At 36.5% G+C, this 17,767-nt stretch overlaps 5 protein-coding genes across 6 annotated transcripts; 3 read left to right on the forward strand and 2 right to left on the reverse strand.

The window, feature by feature from the left end:
- Window positions 1-2,505: 2,505 nt before the first annotated feature.
- Window positions 2,506-3,356, reverse strand: LOC117789179 (thioredoxin-T). Its single transcript, XM_034628263.1, has 2 exons — window positions 3,278-3,356; window positions 2,506-3,194 (listed from the first exon to the last, which is right to left on the reverse strand). The coding sequence occupies exon 2, from the start codon at window positions 3,172-3,174 to the stop codon at window positions 2,662-2,664; it is 513 nt and encodes a 170-aa protein (XP_034484154.1). The 5' UTR covers window positions 3,175-3,194; window positions 3,278-3,356; the 3' UTR covers window positions 2,506-2,661.
- A 672-nt stretch (window positions 3,357-4,028) lies between these two features.
- LOC117793403 (thioredoxin-1) lies at window positions 4,029-4,505 on the forward strand. Its single transcript, XM_034633713.1, has one exon. It carries the CDS (start codon window positions 4,154-4,156, stop codon window positions 4,481-4,483), a length of 330 nt encoding a protein of 109 aa, XP_034489604.1. The 5' UTR covers window positions 4,029-4,153; the 3' UTR covers window positions 4,484-4,505.
- Window positions 4,506-4,599: 94 nt separating this feature from the next.
- On the forward strand, window positions 4,600-7,716 carry LOC117793402. 2 transcript variants are annotated; one of them, XR_004618264.1, is made up of 4 exons: window positions 4,600-4,911; window positions 5,177-5,992; window positions 6,424-7,217; window positions 7,620-7,716. XR_004618264.1 is itself a non-coding variant. In XM_034633712.1 (3 exons), the coding sequence occupies exons 2-3, from the start codon at window positions 5,181-5,183 to the stop codon at window positions 7,097-7,099; spliced, it is 1,488 nt and encodes a 495-aa protein (XP_034489603.1). In that variant the 5' UTR covers window positions 4,600-4,911; window positions 5,177-5,180; the 3' UTR covers window positions 7,100-7,221. The 2 variants fall into 2 exon arrangements, 1 of the variants encoding a protein (XP_034489603.1); XM_034633712.1 differs by lacking the exon at window positions 7,620-7,716 and having other exon boundaries at window positions 6,424-7,221.
- An 850-nt stretch (window positions 7,717-8,566) lies between these two features.
- On the forward strand, window positions 8,567-10,036 carry LOC117793453 (something about silencing protein 10). The gene has a single exon (XM_034633766.1). The coding sequence runs from the start codon at window positions 8,671-8,673 to the stop codon at window positions 9,955-9,957; it is 1,287 nt and encodes a 428-aa protein (XP_034489657.1). The 5' UTR covers window positions 8,567-8,670; the 3' UTR covers window positions 9,958-10,036.
- A 1,195-nt stretch (window positions 10,037-11,231) lies between these two features.
- LOC117793501 (RNA-binding protein 4F) lies at window positions 11,232-17,484 on the reverse strand. Its single transcript, XM_034633820.1, has 9 exons — window positions 17,355-17,484; window positions 17,000-17,295; window positions 16,155-16,330; window positions 15,331-16,088; window positions 14,154-14,319; window positions 13,624-14,094; window positions 13,424-13,544; window positions 12,526-12,628; window positions 11,232-11,947 (listed from the first exon to the last, which is right to left on the reverse strand). The coding sequence occupies exons 1-9, from the start codon at window positions 17,370-17,372 to the stop codon at window positions 11,600-11,602; spliced, it is 2,457 nt and encodes an 818-aa protein (XP_034489711.1). The 5' UTR covers window positions 17,373-17,484; the 3' UTR covers window positions 11,232-11,599.
- Between the last annotated feature and the right edge of the window lie 283 nt (window positions 17,485-17,767).

Below are 17,767 nucleotides of genomic sequence, written 5' to 3' on the forward strand. Positions count from 1 at the left end.
ATATATATATGAAGAATTAAACATTTTTTATTGTTATTTATTAATACTCGACTTAAAGCAGCTGGCAAAAATTTTGACATTCAAAATAAAGAGAAAAAAAATGTCACTAAGAAATAACAATTAAAATTAATATTGAACTTAAATTAGAAACTATAACGAAAATAGTTGTAATTACTTCTGGGGTATACAAAAATTATAATTGATCCAACATTTGCTGCAAAGATTGGGAAAACCCCCAGAAAAAACCCAATCAGATCCATAAAAAAAATAAAGAGAAAAACAAAAAACTCGATAAATAATTTGATAATTTTGTGAATATTTAAAATACATTTAACGCAACCGATTTATGTGTATGTCTGAAAAATTAGATATCCTTAAAGTTCGAAATCTTTTATGTCATTTTATAATTGATGTGATTTAATACAACTCTGGATAGATTATTCTTCTTATATGTATATTCAATGACTTTGCTGCCAGACCTAAACAGTTTAATAGAAAGCGGACGATAATGTTGATCGTTTTGTAGGTTCAAAATAATATCATTAATAAGTTTATCGGTGAGTTGCTCGCATTGGTGTAGATTTAACACTTGCAGTTTGGGGCAACCAAGGATCAGTCGGACTATACCATTGTCCGTAATTTTCCCATACTTAATATTGATTTCTGTCAAATTTTGCAAGTTGAATAGTGCCTCCAATCTACGATCGCTGATCGGATGAAGAATTGGCAAAATCAGCTTACGCAATGCACTAAGATTTCCAATCTCTGGAAGGATCTCGACATTGATAGAGGTTCTATTATCGGAACCTATTTCGAAATGTTCCAATTGCTTGGACTTATGTTCCACCAGCCATGTCATTAGCATTGGAGGCATCTGATCCGTACCATCGATAATGTTCAATTTTAGTGCCTTCAGGTTTGGTATCCTTGCAATATGATGATAATCAGCAATCTCATAATTGTCTAAGCCAATGGAGAGAGTCTCCAAAGATTCACAACATTTTTCGTTGATGAGCTGTTCGAAACTTGGGGATTCAAGAAAATGCTCTGGCATATGACATTCTTTAAGCTGCGGTAGCCTGCCAAATATTTTATTCAACAATTTCGGGTTCGGCCTTAAATCATAGTTTTTCAGTGTCAGCGTCTCAATAGACTTTGGCAAACAATTTAAATGCTCTATAGTTAAAAAGTCATTTAAGGTAACATCCAGTTTCTTAAGCTGACTTAAATGCTGGAGTTCTTGTAGATTTTTTTCAGTTGATAATCTGTTGCCCAAAATTACCAATGACTGTAAATTAAGGCAGTGCTTGCTAATAAATCCGAACACTTGATCGCAGTGAGAATTTGGTATATATCCTTCAATTTCCTTCACATCACGTCCGGAAAGTTTATAAAAATCACGCAATTCCCACGGAGTCAATTCACCAAATAATTCAAAATCGATAGATTTGTCTAGTATCGGCGACATTTCCTCATAAATGCATCGAAAACGATAACAGGTGCGTGCAAATCGAATGCGATCAGCTATCGATAATTCTCTGAATATATGCTCTAGGCAATCATCGTTCAATTTCATAATGGCAGCACTTTTCTCATTGGTATCCACATTATCCGGTTTCTCCGGCAATTTCTCGGCATCTGGTTGAAGCCAAGTATAACTTGGCTGAACTGTTATACGGCATCCGTAGACATCATGAAATTCTCTCCTCAATGCTTCGGCAGCATGACGGGGATTCCCAAAGACAACGTAGCCAGTTCGTGTTCCATTTATACTTCTATTTTCTCTTGGAAAAATATGCAACTCTTCAACGCATCCAAATGTCTCGAAATACTGCTGAATATGCTGCTCCTCCAGCTTTTCTCCAATATCCGATATAAACAGATTCTTCACCAATACATGATCTTCTGTGTAGGCCAATTCCTCTTTAATGTAAAATTGCTCTATATACGACCTTGTTGGATTATATACGGGTGGTAAGTAAATTACGTCGTAATCATAACTGCGATAAAGAGATTAAAATAATAAGTAAATAAGTTAAGAACAATAGGCAAAGATGCTGGTCTAAAACATCACCATATACAAAATGACATGTCTGTTTAATAGGCTTTAATTATACAGGACATAAAATCAAAGACAAATATATCACAAATATTTTCTATTTTCAATCACTGTTTGAATTATGGATAAAAAATCTCGATGGTAAATGAGATGTTATCCATATAGTCCAGTGATGGGCACTCTTATCGAATCGTTATAGATAGCAGTGTTGCTAATTGCTATATCTTAAAGCTATTGATGCTATCGAGATAAACGGTCACACATGTAATTAAATAATATATTTATTATCTGGTATATTATTAAAAATCATAATTTAATCAAATATTTATTTTATTTATGTTTTATTTTGTTTTTAGCGAAAACTTTAATCGAATCTTCAAATGTTTCGGGAACACCCCTATGATTTCAGCGTTTACTTTTCAAATTTAAAAAAAAAAACCGTTTTTAATTGTAAGTTGGCAACAAGTCAAGTTTAATGGCAATTTTTGGCACTAAATATTGAACATTTTATTGATGAAAAGTCTTATGTTTTGGGTTCTTTAAAAGGTACTGGCTTTTGATGTGTAGAGTTGTAAATGTAATTAGATTTGCGTTGATTGAATTTAGTTCTCCAGAACGCGCTCATCGTTGATGGCATTTGGTATCGATATTTCCCGTGTCATATCGTCAACATTTCCATTTCCAGGCTCCTCATCGATTTCACCCATTGTACTACCACTAACGGCACTATCCGATGCCGATGCCGAATCCACTTGTTGTTGTTGTTGTTGCAATTCATCGGGTTCATCGGCATCGCCCACATATTTCTCCATCGATTTGGCCAATTTATCGGAATTGCCACCGACAAATATATCGAGTACTTCACCATTTTTAATAAACACAAATGTCGGCATACTGGTTATATTATACTCCAAAGTGATCTCCTCATTCTCATCCACATTGACCTTGAGCACAACGGCACGTTCCGTATATTGGGCAGCCAATTCTTCCAATTTGGGTGCGATTATTTTACATGGTCCACACCAGTTGGCACAGAAATCGATAACGATTAGTTTGTCGCCAGCGTTCGACAATTGCTGCTCAAAATCCTCTTTGCTCTGTACCACATGAACCATTTTCGCTGCTGCAAATTTCGCTACAAAATTTTAATCTTATTATTATTATGATTATTATTATAACTGAAAATTTCGAATATTGCTTGTTATTATATGTACGTACAAAATTTCTGGAAATTTGTTGTGTTCCGTTTTACCAGACGGCTGAAACGAAATAGAAGTGATTGACAAATCACAGACAATATAATTGACAGAAAAAAAGTTGTATTCAGTTTCAGTTCAGATCGAAATATGGTTATTTCCAGACATTTGTGCGTCTTTAAATGAAAAAAATATAACAAAAATCGATTTTTTCAAAAATGTTTTCTTACTCATTTTATCAAAACTGTTTTTATTATATTATTTATTCAAAGAAGCTTATGTACTCTATTTTACGATATTAAAAATGTACATGTGTTGGAAAATCAGTACAATAAATCTTTACGGTTTTTATCGAAAATAGCTAGATCCAAATTACATTCTTAATAGATTTCTAAATCTAAAAATGAGCCAATTCCAATAAAAATAATAGTATCATTGCGCCAACAGGAAAAATAAAAGCTAGTTTTAGCGCAAAAACGCTAAGTGTGGCAGCCGTGTTAAAAAATACTAATTAAACACTGTTTTCAAATAATTGCGCTATCGCTTATCGATAATATGCATATGCGCACTAGGTGGCAGCGCCAACACTGGAACTTTACCGTTTTTTCGCCGCTTTGGTAGTGTGCGTATGTGTGTGTGTGAGAAGCCACCATTTTGTGGTGAGTACGAAAAAGCGCGCGAAACATGTGCAAGGAAATTCCTATAAATAGCAGTGTTGCTATGCACTGCGAGCATTAGAGCTTAAAATCAACATCACGATAGAAACATTTAAGTAAAAATTAAATCACAAAAAAAAGAATAAAAGAAAATACAGTTCGACGTTAGTCTAGTGTTCAAGTAAAATCGTTTAAGAAAAAAGTTTTGTCAAGTGCAACGTTCAAAAACAACTCTGAGCAACATGAGTACACTGAGCACAATTCGCAGCCTCAACGATTTCCAGAAGCGCATCGAAGCTGCCGATAATAAAATCGTTGTGCTCGATTTCTATGCCACTTGGTGTGGACCATGCAAAGATATTGAAAAGACGGTAAAATCACTATCACGCCAATATGCAGACAAGGCGCTCTTCATGAAGATCAATGTGGACAAATACGAGGAACTGGTTCAAAAGTACAAAGTTCGCAGCATGCCGACATTCGTATTCCTCAAGGGCAATCGACGAGTGGGCAGCATTGTTGGTGCCGATGAACACAAACTGGTTCACTTGATGGCAAAACTCGCTAAATGAACGAAACAACTACACTGGCAAACAAATTTCGCAACCTAGCTTTGGCGCAGGCGTCGTATTTAATTTTTATTTATTTATTTTAATATGTATGTGGTAACGTAAAAACGATTTGTATTTGTCTGCAAAATTGTATTGTATTAACTTTAATAACGAACTGACCTTTAATAAATTAATGTATAAGTTTGGACTATATATTTTCATTTTTTTTTCTTACTAAGCAGGCTTGGCAGCTTTATGTAATATTTCAGTGTACTACAAAAAATCAGTTTCGTTACAGGCAACATTTTCAACAAACTAATTTTGTTTTTTTTTTACATTTAGGAAGCGTACAAAATTTTCAAGTGCAATACAAAAAACAAAAAGCGTCGCGAAAAATTCCAAGTTCTCGCTCTCTCTCAGTCAGTTTCTCTCTCGCTCCATTCATTGTGGTGAGCAAAAGCTTGGCAAGGTGCAATAAGAAGGTAGCGCGATAAGATAGCGAGAGCGTGCTCGATAAGAGCAATGCTGCTAGCTCGCTCACACGCACACAGTTGTCGCTACCTTTTTGTTGCATCGTGTGCTATTTTGGGTTGTTAAATTCGCTCGCACGCACACAACTTGGCTATCGCAGTTGTCGCTACCTTTTTATTGCAACATGCCTATTTTGGGTAATCAAAACACGATGTTTTTTATCCGATATTCTTCTCTGTTTAGCGATATGTCATATCAAATCAAGCGCACGCCATATTATCGGCGCATTTTCAATAATAGCCGCCGTAACGGACAGCTGCAGCGTTTACGGGAGGAATACGAGCGCATTCAGGAGTTCAATGATCGCACCATCGAGCTGAAGATGCGTCAGGTGCGTCTCAAGCGTTTGTTCCGTGAAATCGAGGATATCAATGAGTCGCCAAGCAGCTCAAATCAACAACAACAACATCACGGATTAACCCCGCTGCCCCTTACGCCGGAGGCGCAACTGGAGCAGCAGCGTCGCTTGCGTCTGGAGTCGCTGGAGCGTGCCCGTGAGTTGGGCCAGGAGATGTCACGCCGTAATGCGGAGCTGGCGGAAAATGGCAACGGTTTCTATTTGCGCAGCGAATTGCGCTCTACGGCCAAATCGCGTGCAGCGGATGCGGCACGGCGGGAGGCGCAGGAGCGACGCCAACGTGCCGCACGGCGTATCAGTTACGGCAATGCACAATCCCGCTCAAATATCAAACGCATTGCGCAGCGTCGACAGCGCCAAGAAGTCATCGATTCATTGCTGTATGCCAACGATAATAATCGATCGACACAGCTAGTGGCGGAACTATCGCAGTCGCCATCGCAGGCAGAGCAGCAACTGCATCCGGATTTAATCAAACGCTCGATGCTGCAGCAGCGACTGCAATATGGCAACTCTCGCTCCACCAACAACATGATGCGCAGTCAAATTGCTGCCGCGCAGCGTGTGATCAACTGCATCTCGCTGCCGCCGTCGCAGTCGCAGCAGGCAGCGCTGCCTGCAGAGCTTGAGAATCGGTGCAGGTAAGCTGGTTGTTATAATCACGGCTGTCATTTTTAGTTTTTGAGAACTTTTAACAATGTAATTTAGATCTATATATTTTTGCTACCAACAGTAAAAATTTATTGTTCAATTATACTGATTTTCCAATACATGTACATTTTAAATATCGCTATAAATAGATAAATAGAAGGTAATAATTTGGTTTATTTATATAAATATGTGCGTTGGTTCCTTTTTATTTCAATTGTTTTTTTTTTTTAATTTTTTTTGGCTCATTTTTGTTTTATAAGGTGGCAACCGTGGTTATAATACTCATAAATCGATATATCAATAATTATTTCTGACCACAATATTAATGTTTAATTTAAAGTTCATTTTTATAATTGCACTTTAATTTTAATCAACACTAATTAAAATAAATACATTGTTTTAAATATTAAAATATTCCTAGGGCCAGACAATTGGAGATGGAATACCAGCATTCGCCTAGTATCAATGACAATCGCATGCGAAGCAATAATATTAATCGTGATGTGCCCCTGGAGATGGCATACCAGCAGTTGCCTACAATCGATAACAGCGATAACAACAATCGAAATGCGTTAAATTTTGAATCGGAATCGGAGATGCAAACGGCAATGTTGCCGCCAACAGAGCCGTCCCAGTTGAGTGACGACGATAACATGCCCACCACCAGTCACAAGATTAATCCCAAGATAACCACCGATGTGGCAACCATAAGTGGCTTTCAATCACCGCGGCCAAGTCTCGTACTGAGAGATTCGCACACTCCATCGGAAAGGGCTTCGGAACGCTGGCATCGCATCTCGTTAACACTGCCCTGGTTCAAGGTACTAGCTCCTGTGGGACCCCATGATATGCCATCGTCACAGCTGCCCCAGAGCATTAGCATCTCCATTGCCGAAGAGTTGCCAGATAGCAGCAATGCAACAACAACAACAACTACAACGGCGACTAGCGGTACTTCCGATAATTATCATAGCTTCAGGGGTGCATCATTGCTGCAGGAGGATCTCATGCAGATCATGGAATTGAGCGATAGTCAGGCTACGGTTCCGGTTCCGCTTCAGGTTGAGCCTCCTGTGCGTCGTACGTTTGGCAATTAGGCGACAGGTGACTGGCGATTTCCCCTCACACCCCTCACCACCTGCTGTATATTATTCCTCGCTGACTGTCCACTGTCCCAAAAAGAAAAAAGTGCCAGGAACTTGCTAAATGGATAGAGTAAGTGCACCCTATCGACCATCATTTTAGGCACAAAATAAAATAAATAAAAATTATTCTTGTAGTTTTTAAAAAATATTAATAATTATGTAAATTAATTTAAATATAAATAAAAAAATTATTATATATTATATTTTAATTTATATAATATATACAAATTTAACCATAGCTTTTATTTTCAATATTTATTTTAAAAATTGAAAATAAGAATTACTTGTCAAGTTTTCTAATAAAAGTAGATAATTCAAATTTAATTCAAATACATTTTAAGGCGATCTAAAAATTATAAATTTTATGATTCAATTATTTTTTGCTATGGTTTAATTTTTATATAAAAATTAAACTATAATATTTATTTTTTTTATTTATTATTATTTCAAAAGTTATCCTTTTTTTCCACAGGGAAATAAAAAAAATTCGGTATAGGATGGATCTGATTACAATATGATGTCGGGCATTCGGTAAAATGGGCAATAAAACTAGTTTTTTTGTATGAATATCCATTCCTTTGTTTTCTATATTTTGGGTGAGATCGAAACAATTATGTTTGACTTCAACTGAATATGAAGATGATTCTAAGGTTTCCTATTTTCACGTCTTTGTCCTGAATTGGATGCACGATTAATCAACGACCAAATGCATCAAATGCATCGTCGTACTGTCAAATGTGTCCCTTAGTAAAAAAATATATATAATTAGGTATATGTGGACAATATCTATATATATATATATTTGATAATGGGCTATAAATTATCCATTTGCAATACATTTGTTATGAAATACAATATATATTGATTTGTAAAATAAATTGAAAGTCGAAAGGAAATCAAGTTGTATATTTGTTTATACTTATATGATCATATTCTATATGTGTGCTCTATGATTGAATTTGCGAAAGTATATTATTCAAAAAATGTGTGCGCGCGTAAACTCAACCAGTTGAAAAATAACTGTAAATGCATGGCGCTGCCAGAAGCTGGAACAAAAGGCTTACAGCCTATTTCAGTTTGATTTAGTTTTACGTACGGATTTATTAAACAAATAAATGCTGTATTGTATAACAAGAAATGAATATGACTAGACTTTGTGAGTAAAGTAGCATAAAATAGCAATAAATATTATGGGAATATCGCTCAGTCACAGTTTGCAATGACTCAGTGACCGCTACGTTTATATTGGCCATCTCTAAACACTTGTTCACTTGTTCACTTGTTTAGAATTTAAATTAAAATGCTGTATTATTTAAGAAAAAACTAATATAATTACACTTTTTAAATAAAACAATATTTATTATCAACATTATCGATATCGAAATATCGCTTAGACACAGTTTGCAATGAATCAGTGACCGCTACGTTTATATTGTCCATCTCTAAGGCGCAGATTTGTTTACTGCACGTGTTGCGCTTCTGTGGCAATTAATAAATAGTTAAAATAGTTAAATCAAAATAAAATGGATAGCGAAGTGGATGAATATGAGCCCACCGACTCCGAGCAGGAGTACGATGAGGAGGAGCGCGAAATTTTGGAGGACTTACGTAAGCAACGTAAACAGCGCGCGGAAAAGCAACAAAAAGGCAAGCAAGAAGTTTTGTTATTTAGCGACAGCGATGATGATGAGGATCAGGAGGATGAAGTGGCGGAATTGATGCGCGACAGCGACATCGAAGGTGCCGAGGATGATGACGGCGATCTGCCGGATACCATGAACTGGGGCAGCAACAAGAAAACCTATTACAATACGGACTTTGTGGATCCCGATTACAGCAGCTATAATGCCCAGGAGGAGGATATGGCCAAGGCGGAGGAGGAGGAGGCCAAAAAGATACAATTACGCTTGGCCAAGCAGCTCAATGAGGCGGACTTTCTGCTAGATGACATGGAACAACAGCTGCCAGCGTATTCCGGCAAAGTTGCAAAGTTAAAGACGGAAAGCATTAAGGTCACGACGGATTTGGCGGGTCTGGGCAAGCGTGAGCGGCTGCAGCTGCTGCAGAAGGACTCTCCAGAGTTTATGGGTCTTACACAGGAATTCCAGCGGCATTTGAGCGAAGTGCAACAATTAACGGGTCCAGTTTTAAACTATGTGCGGAATCATGAGGTTCCATTGGTGCCGGCACTGCAATTTGCCGCGGTCTATCAGAATGTGCTGCTCACCTACTGCGCCAATGTGTCCTTCTATCTGCTGCTGAAGGTTAAACGCCAGCAAGTCAAATATCATCCGGTGGTGAAGCGTTTAGTGCAGTTGAAGCAGCTCAGGGATCAGCTGGCTCAACGTTATGTGGAGTTCATACGACCGCAACTGGAGGCGCTATTGGAGCGCATACAGGATGGCGATGCATTCACTGTACTAGATGTGGCACAAAGGAAGGCCAAGCTGCAGATATTAAACCAATACAAAGAGCAGGAGAATGTGACGGAGCTGAATCAAGACGAAGATGACCAGACAGATGAGGAGCAGCTGCAAGAGGAACCGGAGCAGCAGGAGGAGGGAGAGGAGGACGCTGAGGAGCTCGCCAGACGCGGCATCACCTACCAAATGGCCAAGAACAAGGGATTAACGCCGCATCGCAAAAAGGAGCTGCGTAATCCGCGTGTCAAGCATCGTGGCAAATATCGCAAGGCGTTAATCCGACGCAAAGGTGCTGTCAGATCCGTCCGGAAGGAGGTCAAGCGTTACGGCGGCGAAGTGTCCGGCATTAAGGCCACAGTCACCAAGAGTGTCAAATTCAAAACGTAGTCTCTATCTCTATCAACTATATGTCTATATACACTTTACACTGCATATAAATCCACTATTGATCTGTAAACATGCTAAATGTATACATATTTCTCTGGGGGAATTGTTGGGTATTTACAGTGGAATCTATTCTCTAGAATCCACAAATTTTAAATCAAAGTCGTTTATTCTTTGGATTAATACTACAATTCAAATTTCCTTTTAATTTTATTTTTGATATCTATATATATAAAACTGTTTGTCCTGACTGACTGACTGACTGACTGGTATTCGTGGAGCCCAAACGTTAAGGGCAACAACCCAACAATAACGGCCGAGGAGGATGATATTTGAGCACAACATAGCTTAGAAAATTTCAGGTACATTCGAGCACGCTGTATTCAGGTACTATATAGTACAATTTGAATTTCGTCTCTATGGCAACTTTATAATGTAGTGATCAGATTTAAGCCAAATTTGGTCAGAATGTATATTACCAGCCCAGATGTATAAGAAGAAGTTTTTCATACTAAAAGTTCATTTTCGCCCGATCGTTCCTATGGCAGCTATATAATATAGTGGTCCGATCAGGACGTATAAAACCAATTTAAAAGCATATTCTGTGAGAATGGATTAGTTATCTCAAAAAACAATAACATTTTTCATACTACAACTTAATTTTCGACCCAACGTTCCTATGGTAGCTATGTGATATAGTTAACCGATTTTATCCAAACTTAATAAGGATGTATAAGACCAACCCAGAAGCACATTGTGTCAAATTGGTTAGGATATCTCAAAATACAAAGAAGGTTTTCACACAAAAACTTCATATTCGACTTATCGTTTCTATGGCAGATATATGATATATTGTTCCGATCCAAAAATAAAAACAAACTTGATCTGCGTACGGTATTCAGGAACCTACATACCAAATTTCAAGTCTCTAGCTCTTATAGTCTCTGAGATTGACGTGTTTAAACAGACGGACATGGCTATATTCACTCTGCTGTTGATCCTGTTCAAGAATATATATACTTTATGTGGTCTGTCACGCCTTCTTCTGCCTGTTACAAATGGTACATTCTGCCTAACACATTATACCCTTTTTTTTTTGTCATTTTTTATGACCACAGGGAATAAAAATAGTCTAATTTTTTTTTAAACTGTTTGTAGAACCAACTATTTTAAAAAGTGTGTTTTTTTTTCTACAAAATAAAATGTGTGAACTGTTTTTTTGTTGGTCAAAACAATTATTTGAGCAACTGTAGTTGATATAATAATAACTGCTGTTGTTTACATAAAAAAAAAGAACTACACTTTATTCAGATAGGTCACAAAGTTGCCAAACAACACATGATTAAAATTCGCAATCTGTCTTAAAATGAATACAGTATGTAGACAATATATATAATAATATATAAATACATGCATACACGTATATATGTAAGTATATCTACATATAAACAGGGGGTTTTTCATTTAACATTTGTGGGTTTTAAAATTGGTTTATAAGCATGTGTTGTTGTCCTGCTCTAAGTTGTGTAAGTGTATATTATATATGAAGGTGTGTGTGTGTATTAACTTTAAGTCTAGCCTATCATTTAGTTAGATTAAGTAGCAAATTTCATGCATTCAACAACGTTAATTTCCTATGTTTAACTTAGATATTAAAGAGCTTGCGAAAGTCATCATTTGATTTGGGTGCAGTTGTTGCTGCGGCTTCATTGGCTGTCTCATTAGCATTAGCATTGCCATTGGCATCAGTGGATTTGCCATTGGCATCCGTCGCATCCTCATCCAATTCAAGCTTCCTGCGTCTCTTCATATCCAGCATGACCAGCTTTGTGGGTATCAGCGATGTGGGAAAGCGACGCTTTTCCGCTTTTCTAGCCATTAATCCTGATCCGGATCCTGATCCTGATCCGGCTCCTGCTCCCGTTCCCGCGGCTGCTGTGGATGCTGAGCCAGCGGCGCCTTTAACCGGCGGATTCGAAATGGCAACCACAATCTGCAAAATAAAAAGGTTTAATATTTGCTGTGAGGAAAATTGGATGGTAGATGGCTTAGGATCGCAAAAAATATCAAAAAAAATTTAAGTGTAGAATCAATTTAGAGGTCAAATCATGATCAAAATGACATTCCGCTTGAAAATTGGTTAATTTTTGATAAAGTTATGAGAGATCGAAATTTTCGAAAAATGTCAAGGGGTAAGTAATCAATATTGGATGTTATGTTATGCTTAGGGTCGAAAAAATATCAAATTTTTTAGATGATAAAAATTTAAATGCAGAATCAATTTAGAGGCCAAATCAAGATCAAAATGACATTCTGCTTGAAAATCGGTTAATTTTTAATGAAGTTATGAGAGATCAAAGTTTTTGAAAAAATGTCAAGGGGTAAGTATGCAAAATTGGATGATAGATGGCTTTGGGTCGACAAAATATTAAATTTTTTAGGTGATAAAAATTTAAATGCAGAATCAATTTAGAGGAAAAAACATGATCAAAATGACATTCCGCTTGAAAATCGGTTAATTTTTCATGAAGTTATGAGAGACCAAAGAAAGAAGAAGAGCTTGAACCTCACCGCCTGTCCACCTATGTCCAGTCCATCGCCACCAGCGACCGCCTTTAATGCCTGATCCGGCTGCTCAAATTCAATGTATGCAATGCCTTTGAATTTTTGATTACTGCAATTAAAGAGAGTTAAAATTAATCTTTATACTTATTACCATGCTTTACAAATTTACTATTTTCATTAATTCATTTTTGAAATATCAGATAATTATGAGTTCTACTTTAAAACTTTAACAAAAATCATTATATTTAAACAAAAAAAAAACTCATTAAATATTGTTTATGCCTTGAGTTTCATTTTTTGCTCAAATATAATGAATATTATTGCTTAAAACTTTAACTTTAATTGTAATTTTTACTTTTCATGGTCAAAAATTATATTGTCAATTTTTGTATCATTAAAATGCATAAAAAGATCAAAACAATTTTTAATTGTTTTTTATCATTATTAATATAGATATTATTATGAAGAACAAATAAAACTTAAGAATAATAATTATTTTATGAGCCTTATGTTTTTGCTCAATAATAATGTAAAAATGAATTTAAATTAAAATAAATCAATGAAAATTAAAAATGATCATTATATTGCAATTTTTATAATATTATAAAACTTTTTCTTAATTAAATCAAGGACTTTTTTTTCTTCCCACATTTTTTATTGAAAAACAAAATTTTGTAAATAAACTTGGGCAACATTATAAAAAGAAAATAAATACGTACAATATATTTAAGTTGTAAAGAAATTTTTAAACTCTGTATAATTTTATATTATATATAGCTTTAATGAATGTAAAATAATAAGGGACAATAAATAATAAATTGATAATTTGAGCTAAGTCGAACTATTAAAAATTCAGTGAATGATGTTAAATAAATTTGTGGATTCAATGGACATGTTTACTCACTGTCTGTAGACCAAACGGATATCCTTGATGGTGCCAAATGCTTGGAATGCCTGCGTTAAATCCTCCTTGCTGCACTGAGCATACAGATTCTTAATAAATATTTTATTAGCTTCCAAATGTGCTGAAAATTAAATGAATTGAATACAAGGTTAGCTGACAATTAATATTCGATTGTTTTTTTTTTTTTTTGAACAACTCACGGGCGTATTTGAAATTGGGTGCTTTGGATTCATCGGCAGCTGGTTTCTTTTTTTGTACATTTTTCTTGGCTGGCGGTATTGGCTTTTTGGCAGCTGGTAATTCCTTTTTCACCGGTCGAAATGGATTCTTTGCGGGGCCAGTTGGTAAATGCTTGCGACCTGGTTTATCCTGGAACTGCGTCTGTTGTCGCCTGCCTTGCGCATACGTTGTTCCACGTTGCGGACGTCCTCCTGGCATTAAGTTGCTCTCCTGGATTTGCTGGCAATATGCCTGGCAATCGGCAATTGTATCGCAGTTGCCAAAACAGCGTTCATAGCGACGATATAGATGGCTTATTCCCTCAGCATTTGCCGGCAGCGACATTAATGCCTGCTGCAGAACAGTGCGTATTTTAAGTCCAGCATTGTATTCACCCTCCATCTGGGCATAGGCCAGCCACAGATGACTCTTATCGCTGCTGCCCGGATAACCTAAATGATCAAGCATTATTTAAATATTCTCAAATTTCAACTCTCTCTCTTGCACATACTGAATATTTCGGACCAGATGTCGGCGCCATTACTGGGACTCTTCAGTTGGGCATACTCGACCAGCGCCCACAGCTGCAGCACTTCGTATCCCGTGTCCGCCAAATCGCCGTACTGCTCGGACAATCGATCCCACACACGTCGGAATGCAGCGCGTAGTGCATCAACCTTTAAAAGAGGAAAATTCAGTAAAGTTTCAAGGTATATATGTGTTAATTTATTACAAATATTATGTGTTTTAAGTGTTAAATTTAATGATTCTTTAAACAAATGTGAAAACCTTACACTAATACCACAATTTGGAAATAAAAATTAGAAATCCAAAACTGGAAATAATGTTATTAGGTAATAAAAACTTGGCAAAAAGATTTGCAAGACAAACATTTTAATGAAAAGTTTAAGAATTAAATTCAAAGTGTTGTTTTATACTAATTATGATATGAAGAGTTGATTAAAAGTGAAAACTTGAGATTTAAAGTTTTTGATTTTAAAAATTCCAAAGGGGGGACCCTTAGCATCCAACCCAAGATTTAGTGGGAAATAATTATTTTTCCAAAATTAAATAAATTTAAATGCAGAATCAATTTAGAGGCCAAATCATGATCAAAATGGCATTCCGCTTGAAAATCGGTTCTTTTTTGATAAAGTTATGGTTAATTGAAGTTGGTCCGACTTTGGATCTAGCAACTTTACAAGTCAAAATTTTTATAAAATTTGACATGATTTTTTACAAAAAAATCAAGTGTCTCAAAATCAGTTTTGAAGTGTTGTTTTATACTAATAATGGTATAAGGAGTTGATTAAAAGTGAAAACTTGTCATTTTAAATTTTGTGTTTTTAAAATTCCAAAGGGGGGACCCTTAGCATCGAATTCAAGATCTAGAGCAAAATTATTTTTTTTATAAAATGAAATAAATTTAAATGCAGAATGGATTTAGAGGACGAATCATGATCAAAATGATATTTCTTTTAAAAATCGGTCCAGTTTTGACAAAGTTATGCAAGCTTGAAGTTGGTCAGACTGTGGACTTGGCAAATTATATGGTTTCTTCTTCTTTGTTTATGTAATTCCTACAAAAAATTCGCGGAATTTGTATGAGTTACCAGAGCGGATGCCATAGAGGTGTATATAAATAGGTGTATATAAATCGAACCTACTTAATAAACCAGCCAACTCACCTGCTGTTCATCCTCGACGTTGGTGTGACGCACCCGATAAGCCAGATAATCCAGTTGCAGCTCCACAGTCATTTCCATGTATCGTTCAATGCGATTAAAGTGACTCCTCAGCTCGTCATCGATCTGCTCCAGGCTGAGCTGCTGCAGTTCCATCAACTGCAGATACTTGTGGTTCAGTTGAACACTTGGCTTGGACTGCAATGCCCGTTTGATGAGCTCCAATGGCCGGCTCTTCAGATAGCCATCATGGACTTGCATGTATTGGCCATTCTTGGATGCATTATCACCATCAGTATTTGGGGACTGCAGTGGCTTTTGCATATAGGCTAGATAATCCAGCCAGAGGCCACTGTCTGAGGGATATTTGGTCAGGCAACGTTCATAGATGATTTTGGCCAGTGTGATCTTTATATTCCTGTCCAGTGTTAAGGTATCGATTCTTAGAATAAACATTTCCTGCAGATATGATGTATTCTCTGTGCTGTTCTTTAGTTTCTGCTTGAATTCATTGATTAATTGTTGCATTTCCTGCAATTGCTCCTCATTGCAATTCCAATTGACGCACTGGGAACTCAACATTTGCTCCATCTGCTCCGCCTGAGCTTTATCCGTAATTCCACGGAGTAGAGCCCTTGATTTTTCAATGAAATCGACACGTTCCAAGCCATAATCAGCCAACAACTTGGCCCACATCTCGCCATGATCCACAAGTGGTTGCTGCTCCAAGCTCTTGACAATGAACTCAGCAAGTTGATCATCTGATAGGGTGGGTAATGAGAGTAAAGATTGAATATTTGCTCTGATTCACCTACTTTAATACTTACCATAGTAGCTGCTCAGCGCCAAGCGGCATTTGCTTTGGAACACTTCGTGCTCCTGAGGCGTCTGTGTCACCACTTGGAGCGTCTTCAGGTAGCGCAGCCAAATATGCGATGGTATTGTGGCATACTTTTCAAATTCACTGATCGCCACATCGATTTTCTCAAACACATTTAATTTGCTGCAATTGCATATTTTAGATATATGTTCATTAGAGTGCATCGATTATACATACAGAAAATGGTAGCCCAAATTTGTTATCTTCAGTCAATATAAAGACGTTTTCACAAAAGAAACCATATTTTTAAAACCAATTTCCCGCATTTTATACCCTGTGCCCATTCAAAATAGCCAAAATATATATATTCTTGATCAGCAACAACGGTCAAGTTGATATAGCCATGTCCAGACGGACGTTAATCTCAGAGACTATAAGAGCTAGCGACTTTAAACTTGGTATGTAGATTCCTGAATACCGTGCGCAGATCAAGTTTTTTTTTATTTTTGGATCGGACCACTATATCATATAGCTGTCATAGAAACGATCGGTCGAAAACTAAGTTTTAGTACGAAAAACTTCTTGGTGTTTTTGAGTTATCTCAACCAATCCGGCTAAATATGCATCTGACCAAATTAAGTTCAAATCGGTCCACTATATCATATAGCTGCCATAGAAACGCTCAGTCGAAAATCAACTTTTAGTACAGAGTAATTTTGCTAATAATAACAAAATACATTTAGACTTTAGAACTATAGTTTCTGAGTGTAAACATCTTAGAATTGCTAAAATCAAATCTGAATCTGTTGCAGGAGTGCCTCTATTATTTATAAAGAATTCTTAACAACTTACAATGCTGTGTGGCAGAGTTGCATGTACAATTTGTATTCCTTGAATGGCATCGACAATATGGTTTGAAATTCATCCTCCAGCCTTTCATCATTATGTGATTCACTGCTATCGCTCACTGAATTAATAATACTAATATCACTGTCCGAATCCAAATCTCGTTCACTGCCGCTCTCAAACACCTCCTCCTCATCCTCCCCCACACTCCTGGCGCCATTGCTGGAATCTGAGCTTATTTCGATTGGTTGCTCGTTCACGATGTTGTCGTCTTGTTGTCCATCACCAGCTGGAGCATTTTTCTGCAAAGAATTCATCAAAATTGTGTATCGTTGGGCAAACAATTTCTATGCTCACTTACATCAGCTCCACTGTCCATACTTCAAAAACAAATTTAATTGAATATTTTACAACAAAAAATACAAGTTGAATTGTTATATTTTAATGAAAATAAACGCAAATGACAACTAAAGATGAACTTTGCGTATCTGTGCAGTAGCGATAGAAACTATAAAATATATCGATATTATGCACTCGTTCTGTGCGATATTTACGTCACTGTTACTTGACACAAGTAACAAAATATCTGAATATTTCAGTGTGACAGCGACACTTTTGAACTGTTTATCATAAAGTTATTAAATATAAATAAATATTATTTACATTCGTCCAATACGTCATCGCGAAGAGTTGCAGTAACATTGCCATGTTATCGTAAGACCTTCGCTGTTTTTTAAAAAATAGAGTTTCTGATTCCGCGGTCGTTTTGTTACG

This window comes from Drosophila innubila, chromosome X (assembly GCF_004354385.1).
Source record: "Drosophila innubila isolate TH190305 chromosome X, UK_Dinn_1.0, whole genome shotgun sequence".
Lineage (NCBI taxonomy): Eukaryota > Metazoa > Arthropoda > Insecta > Diptera > Drosophilidae > Drosophila > Drosophila innubila.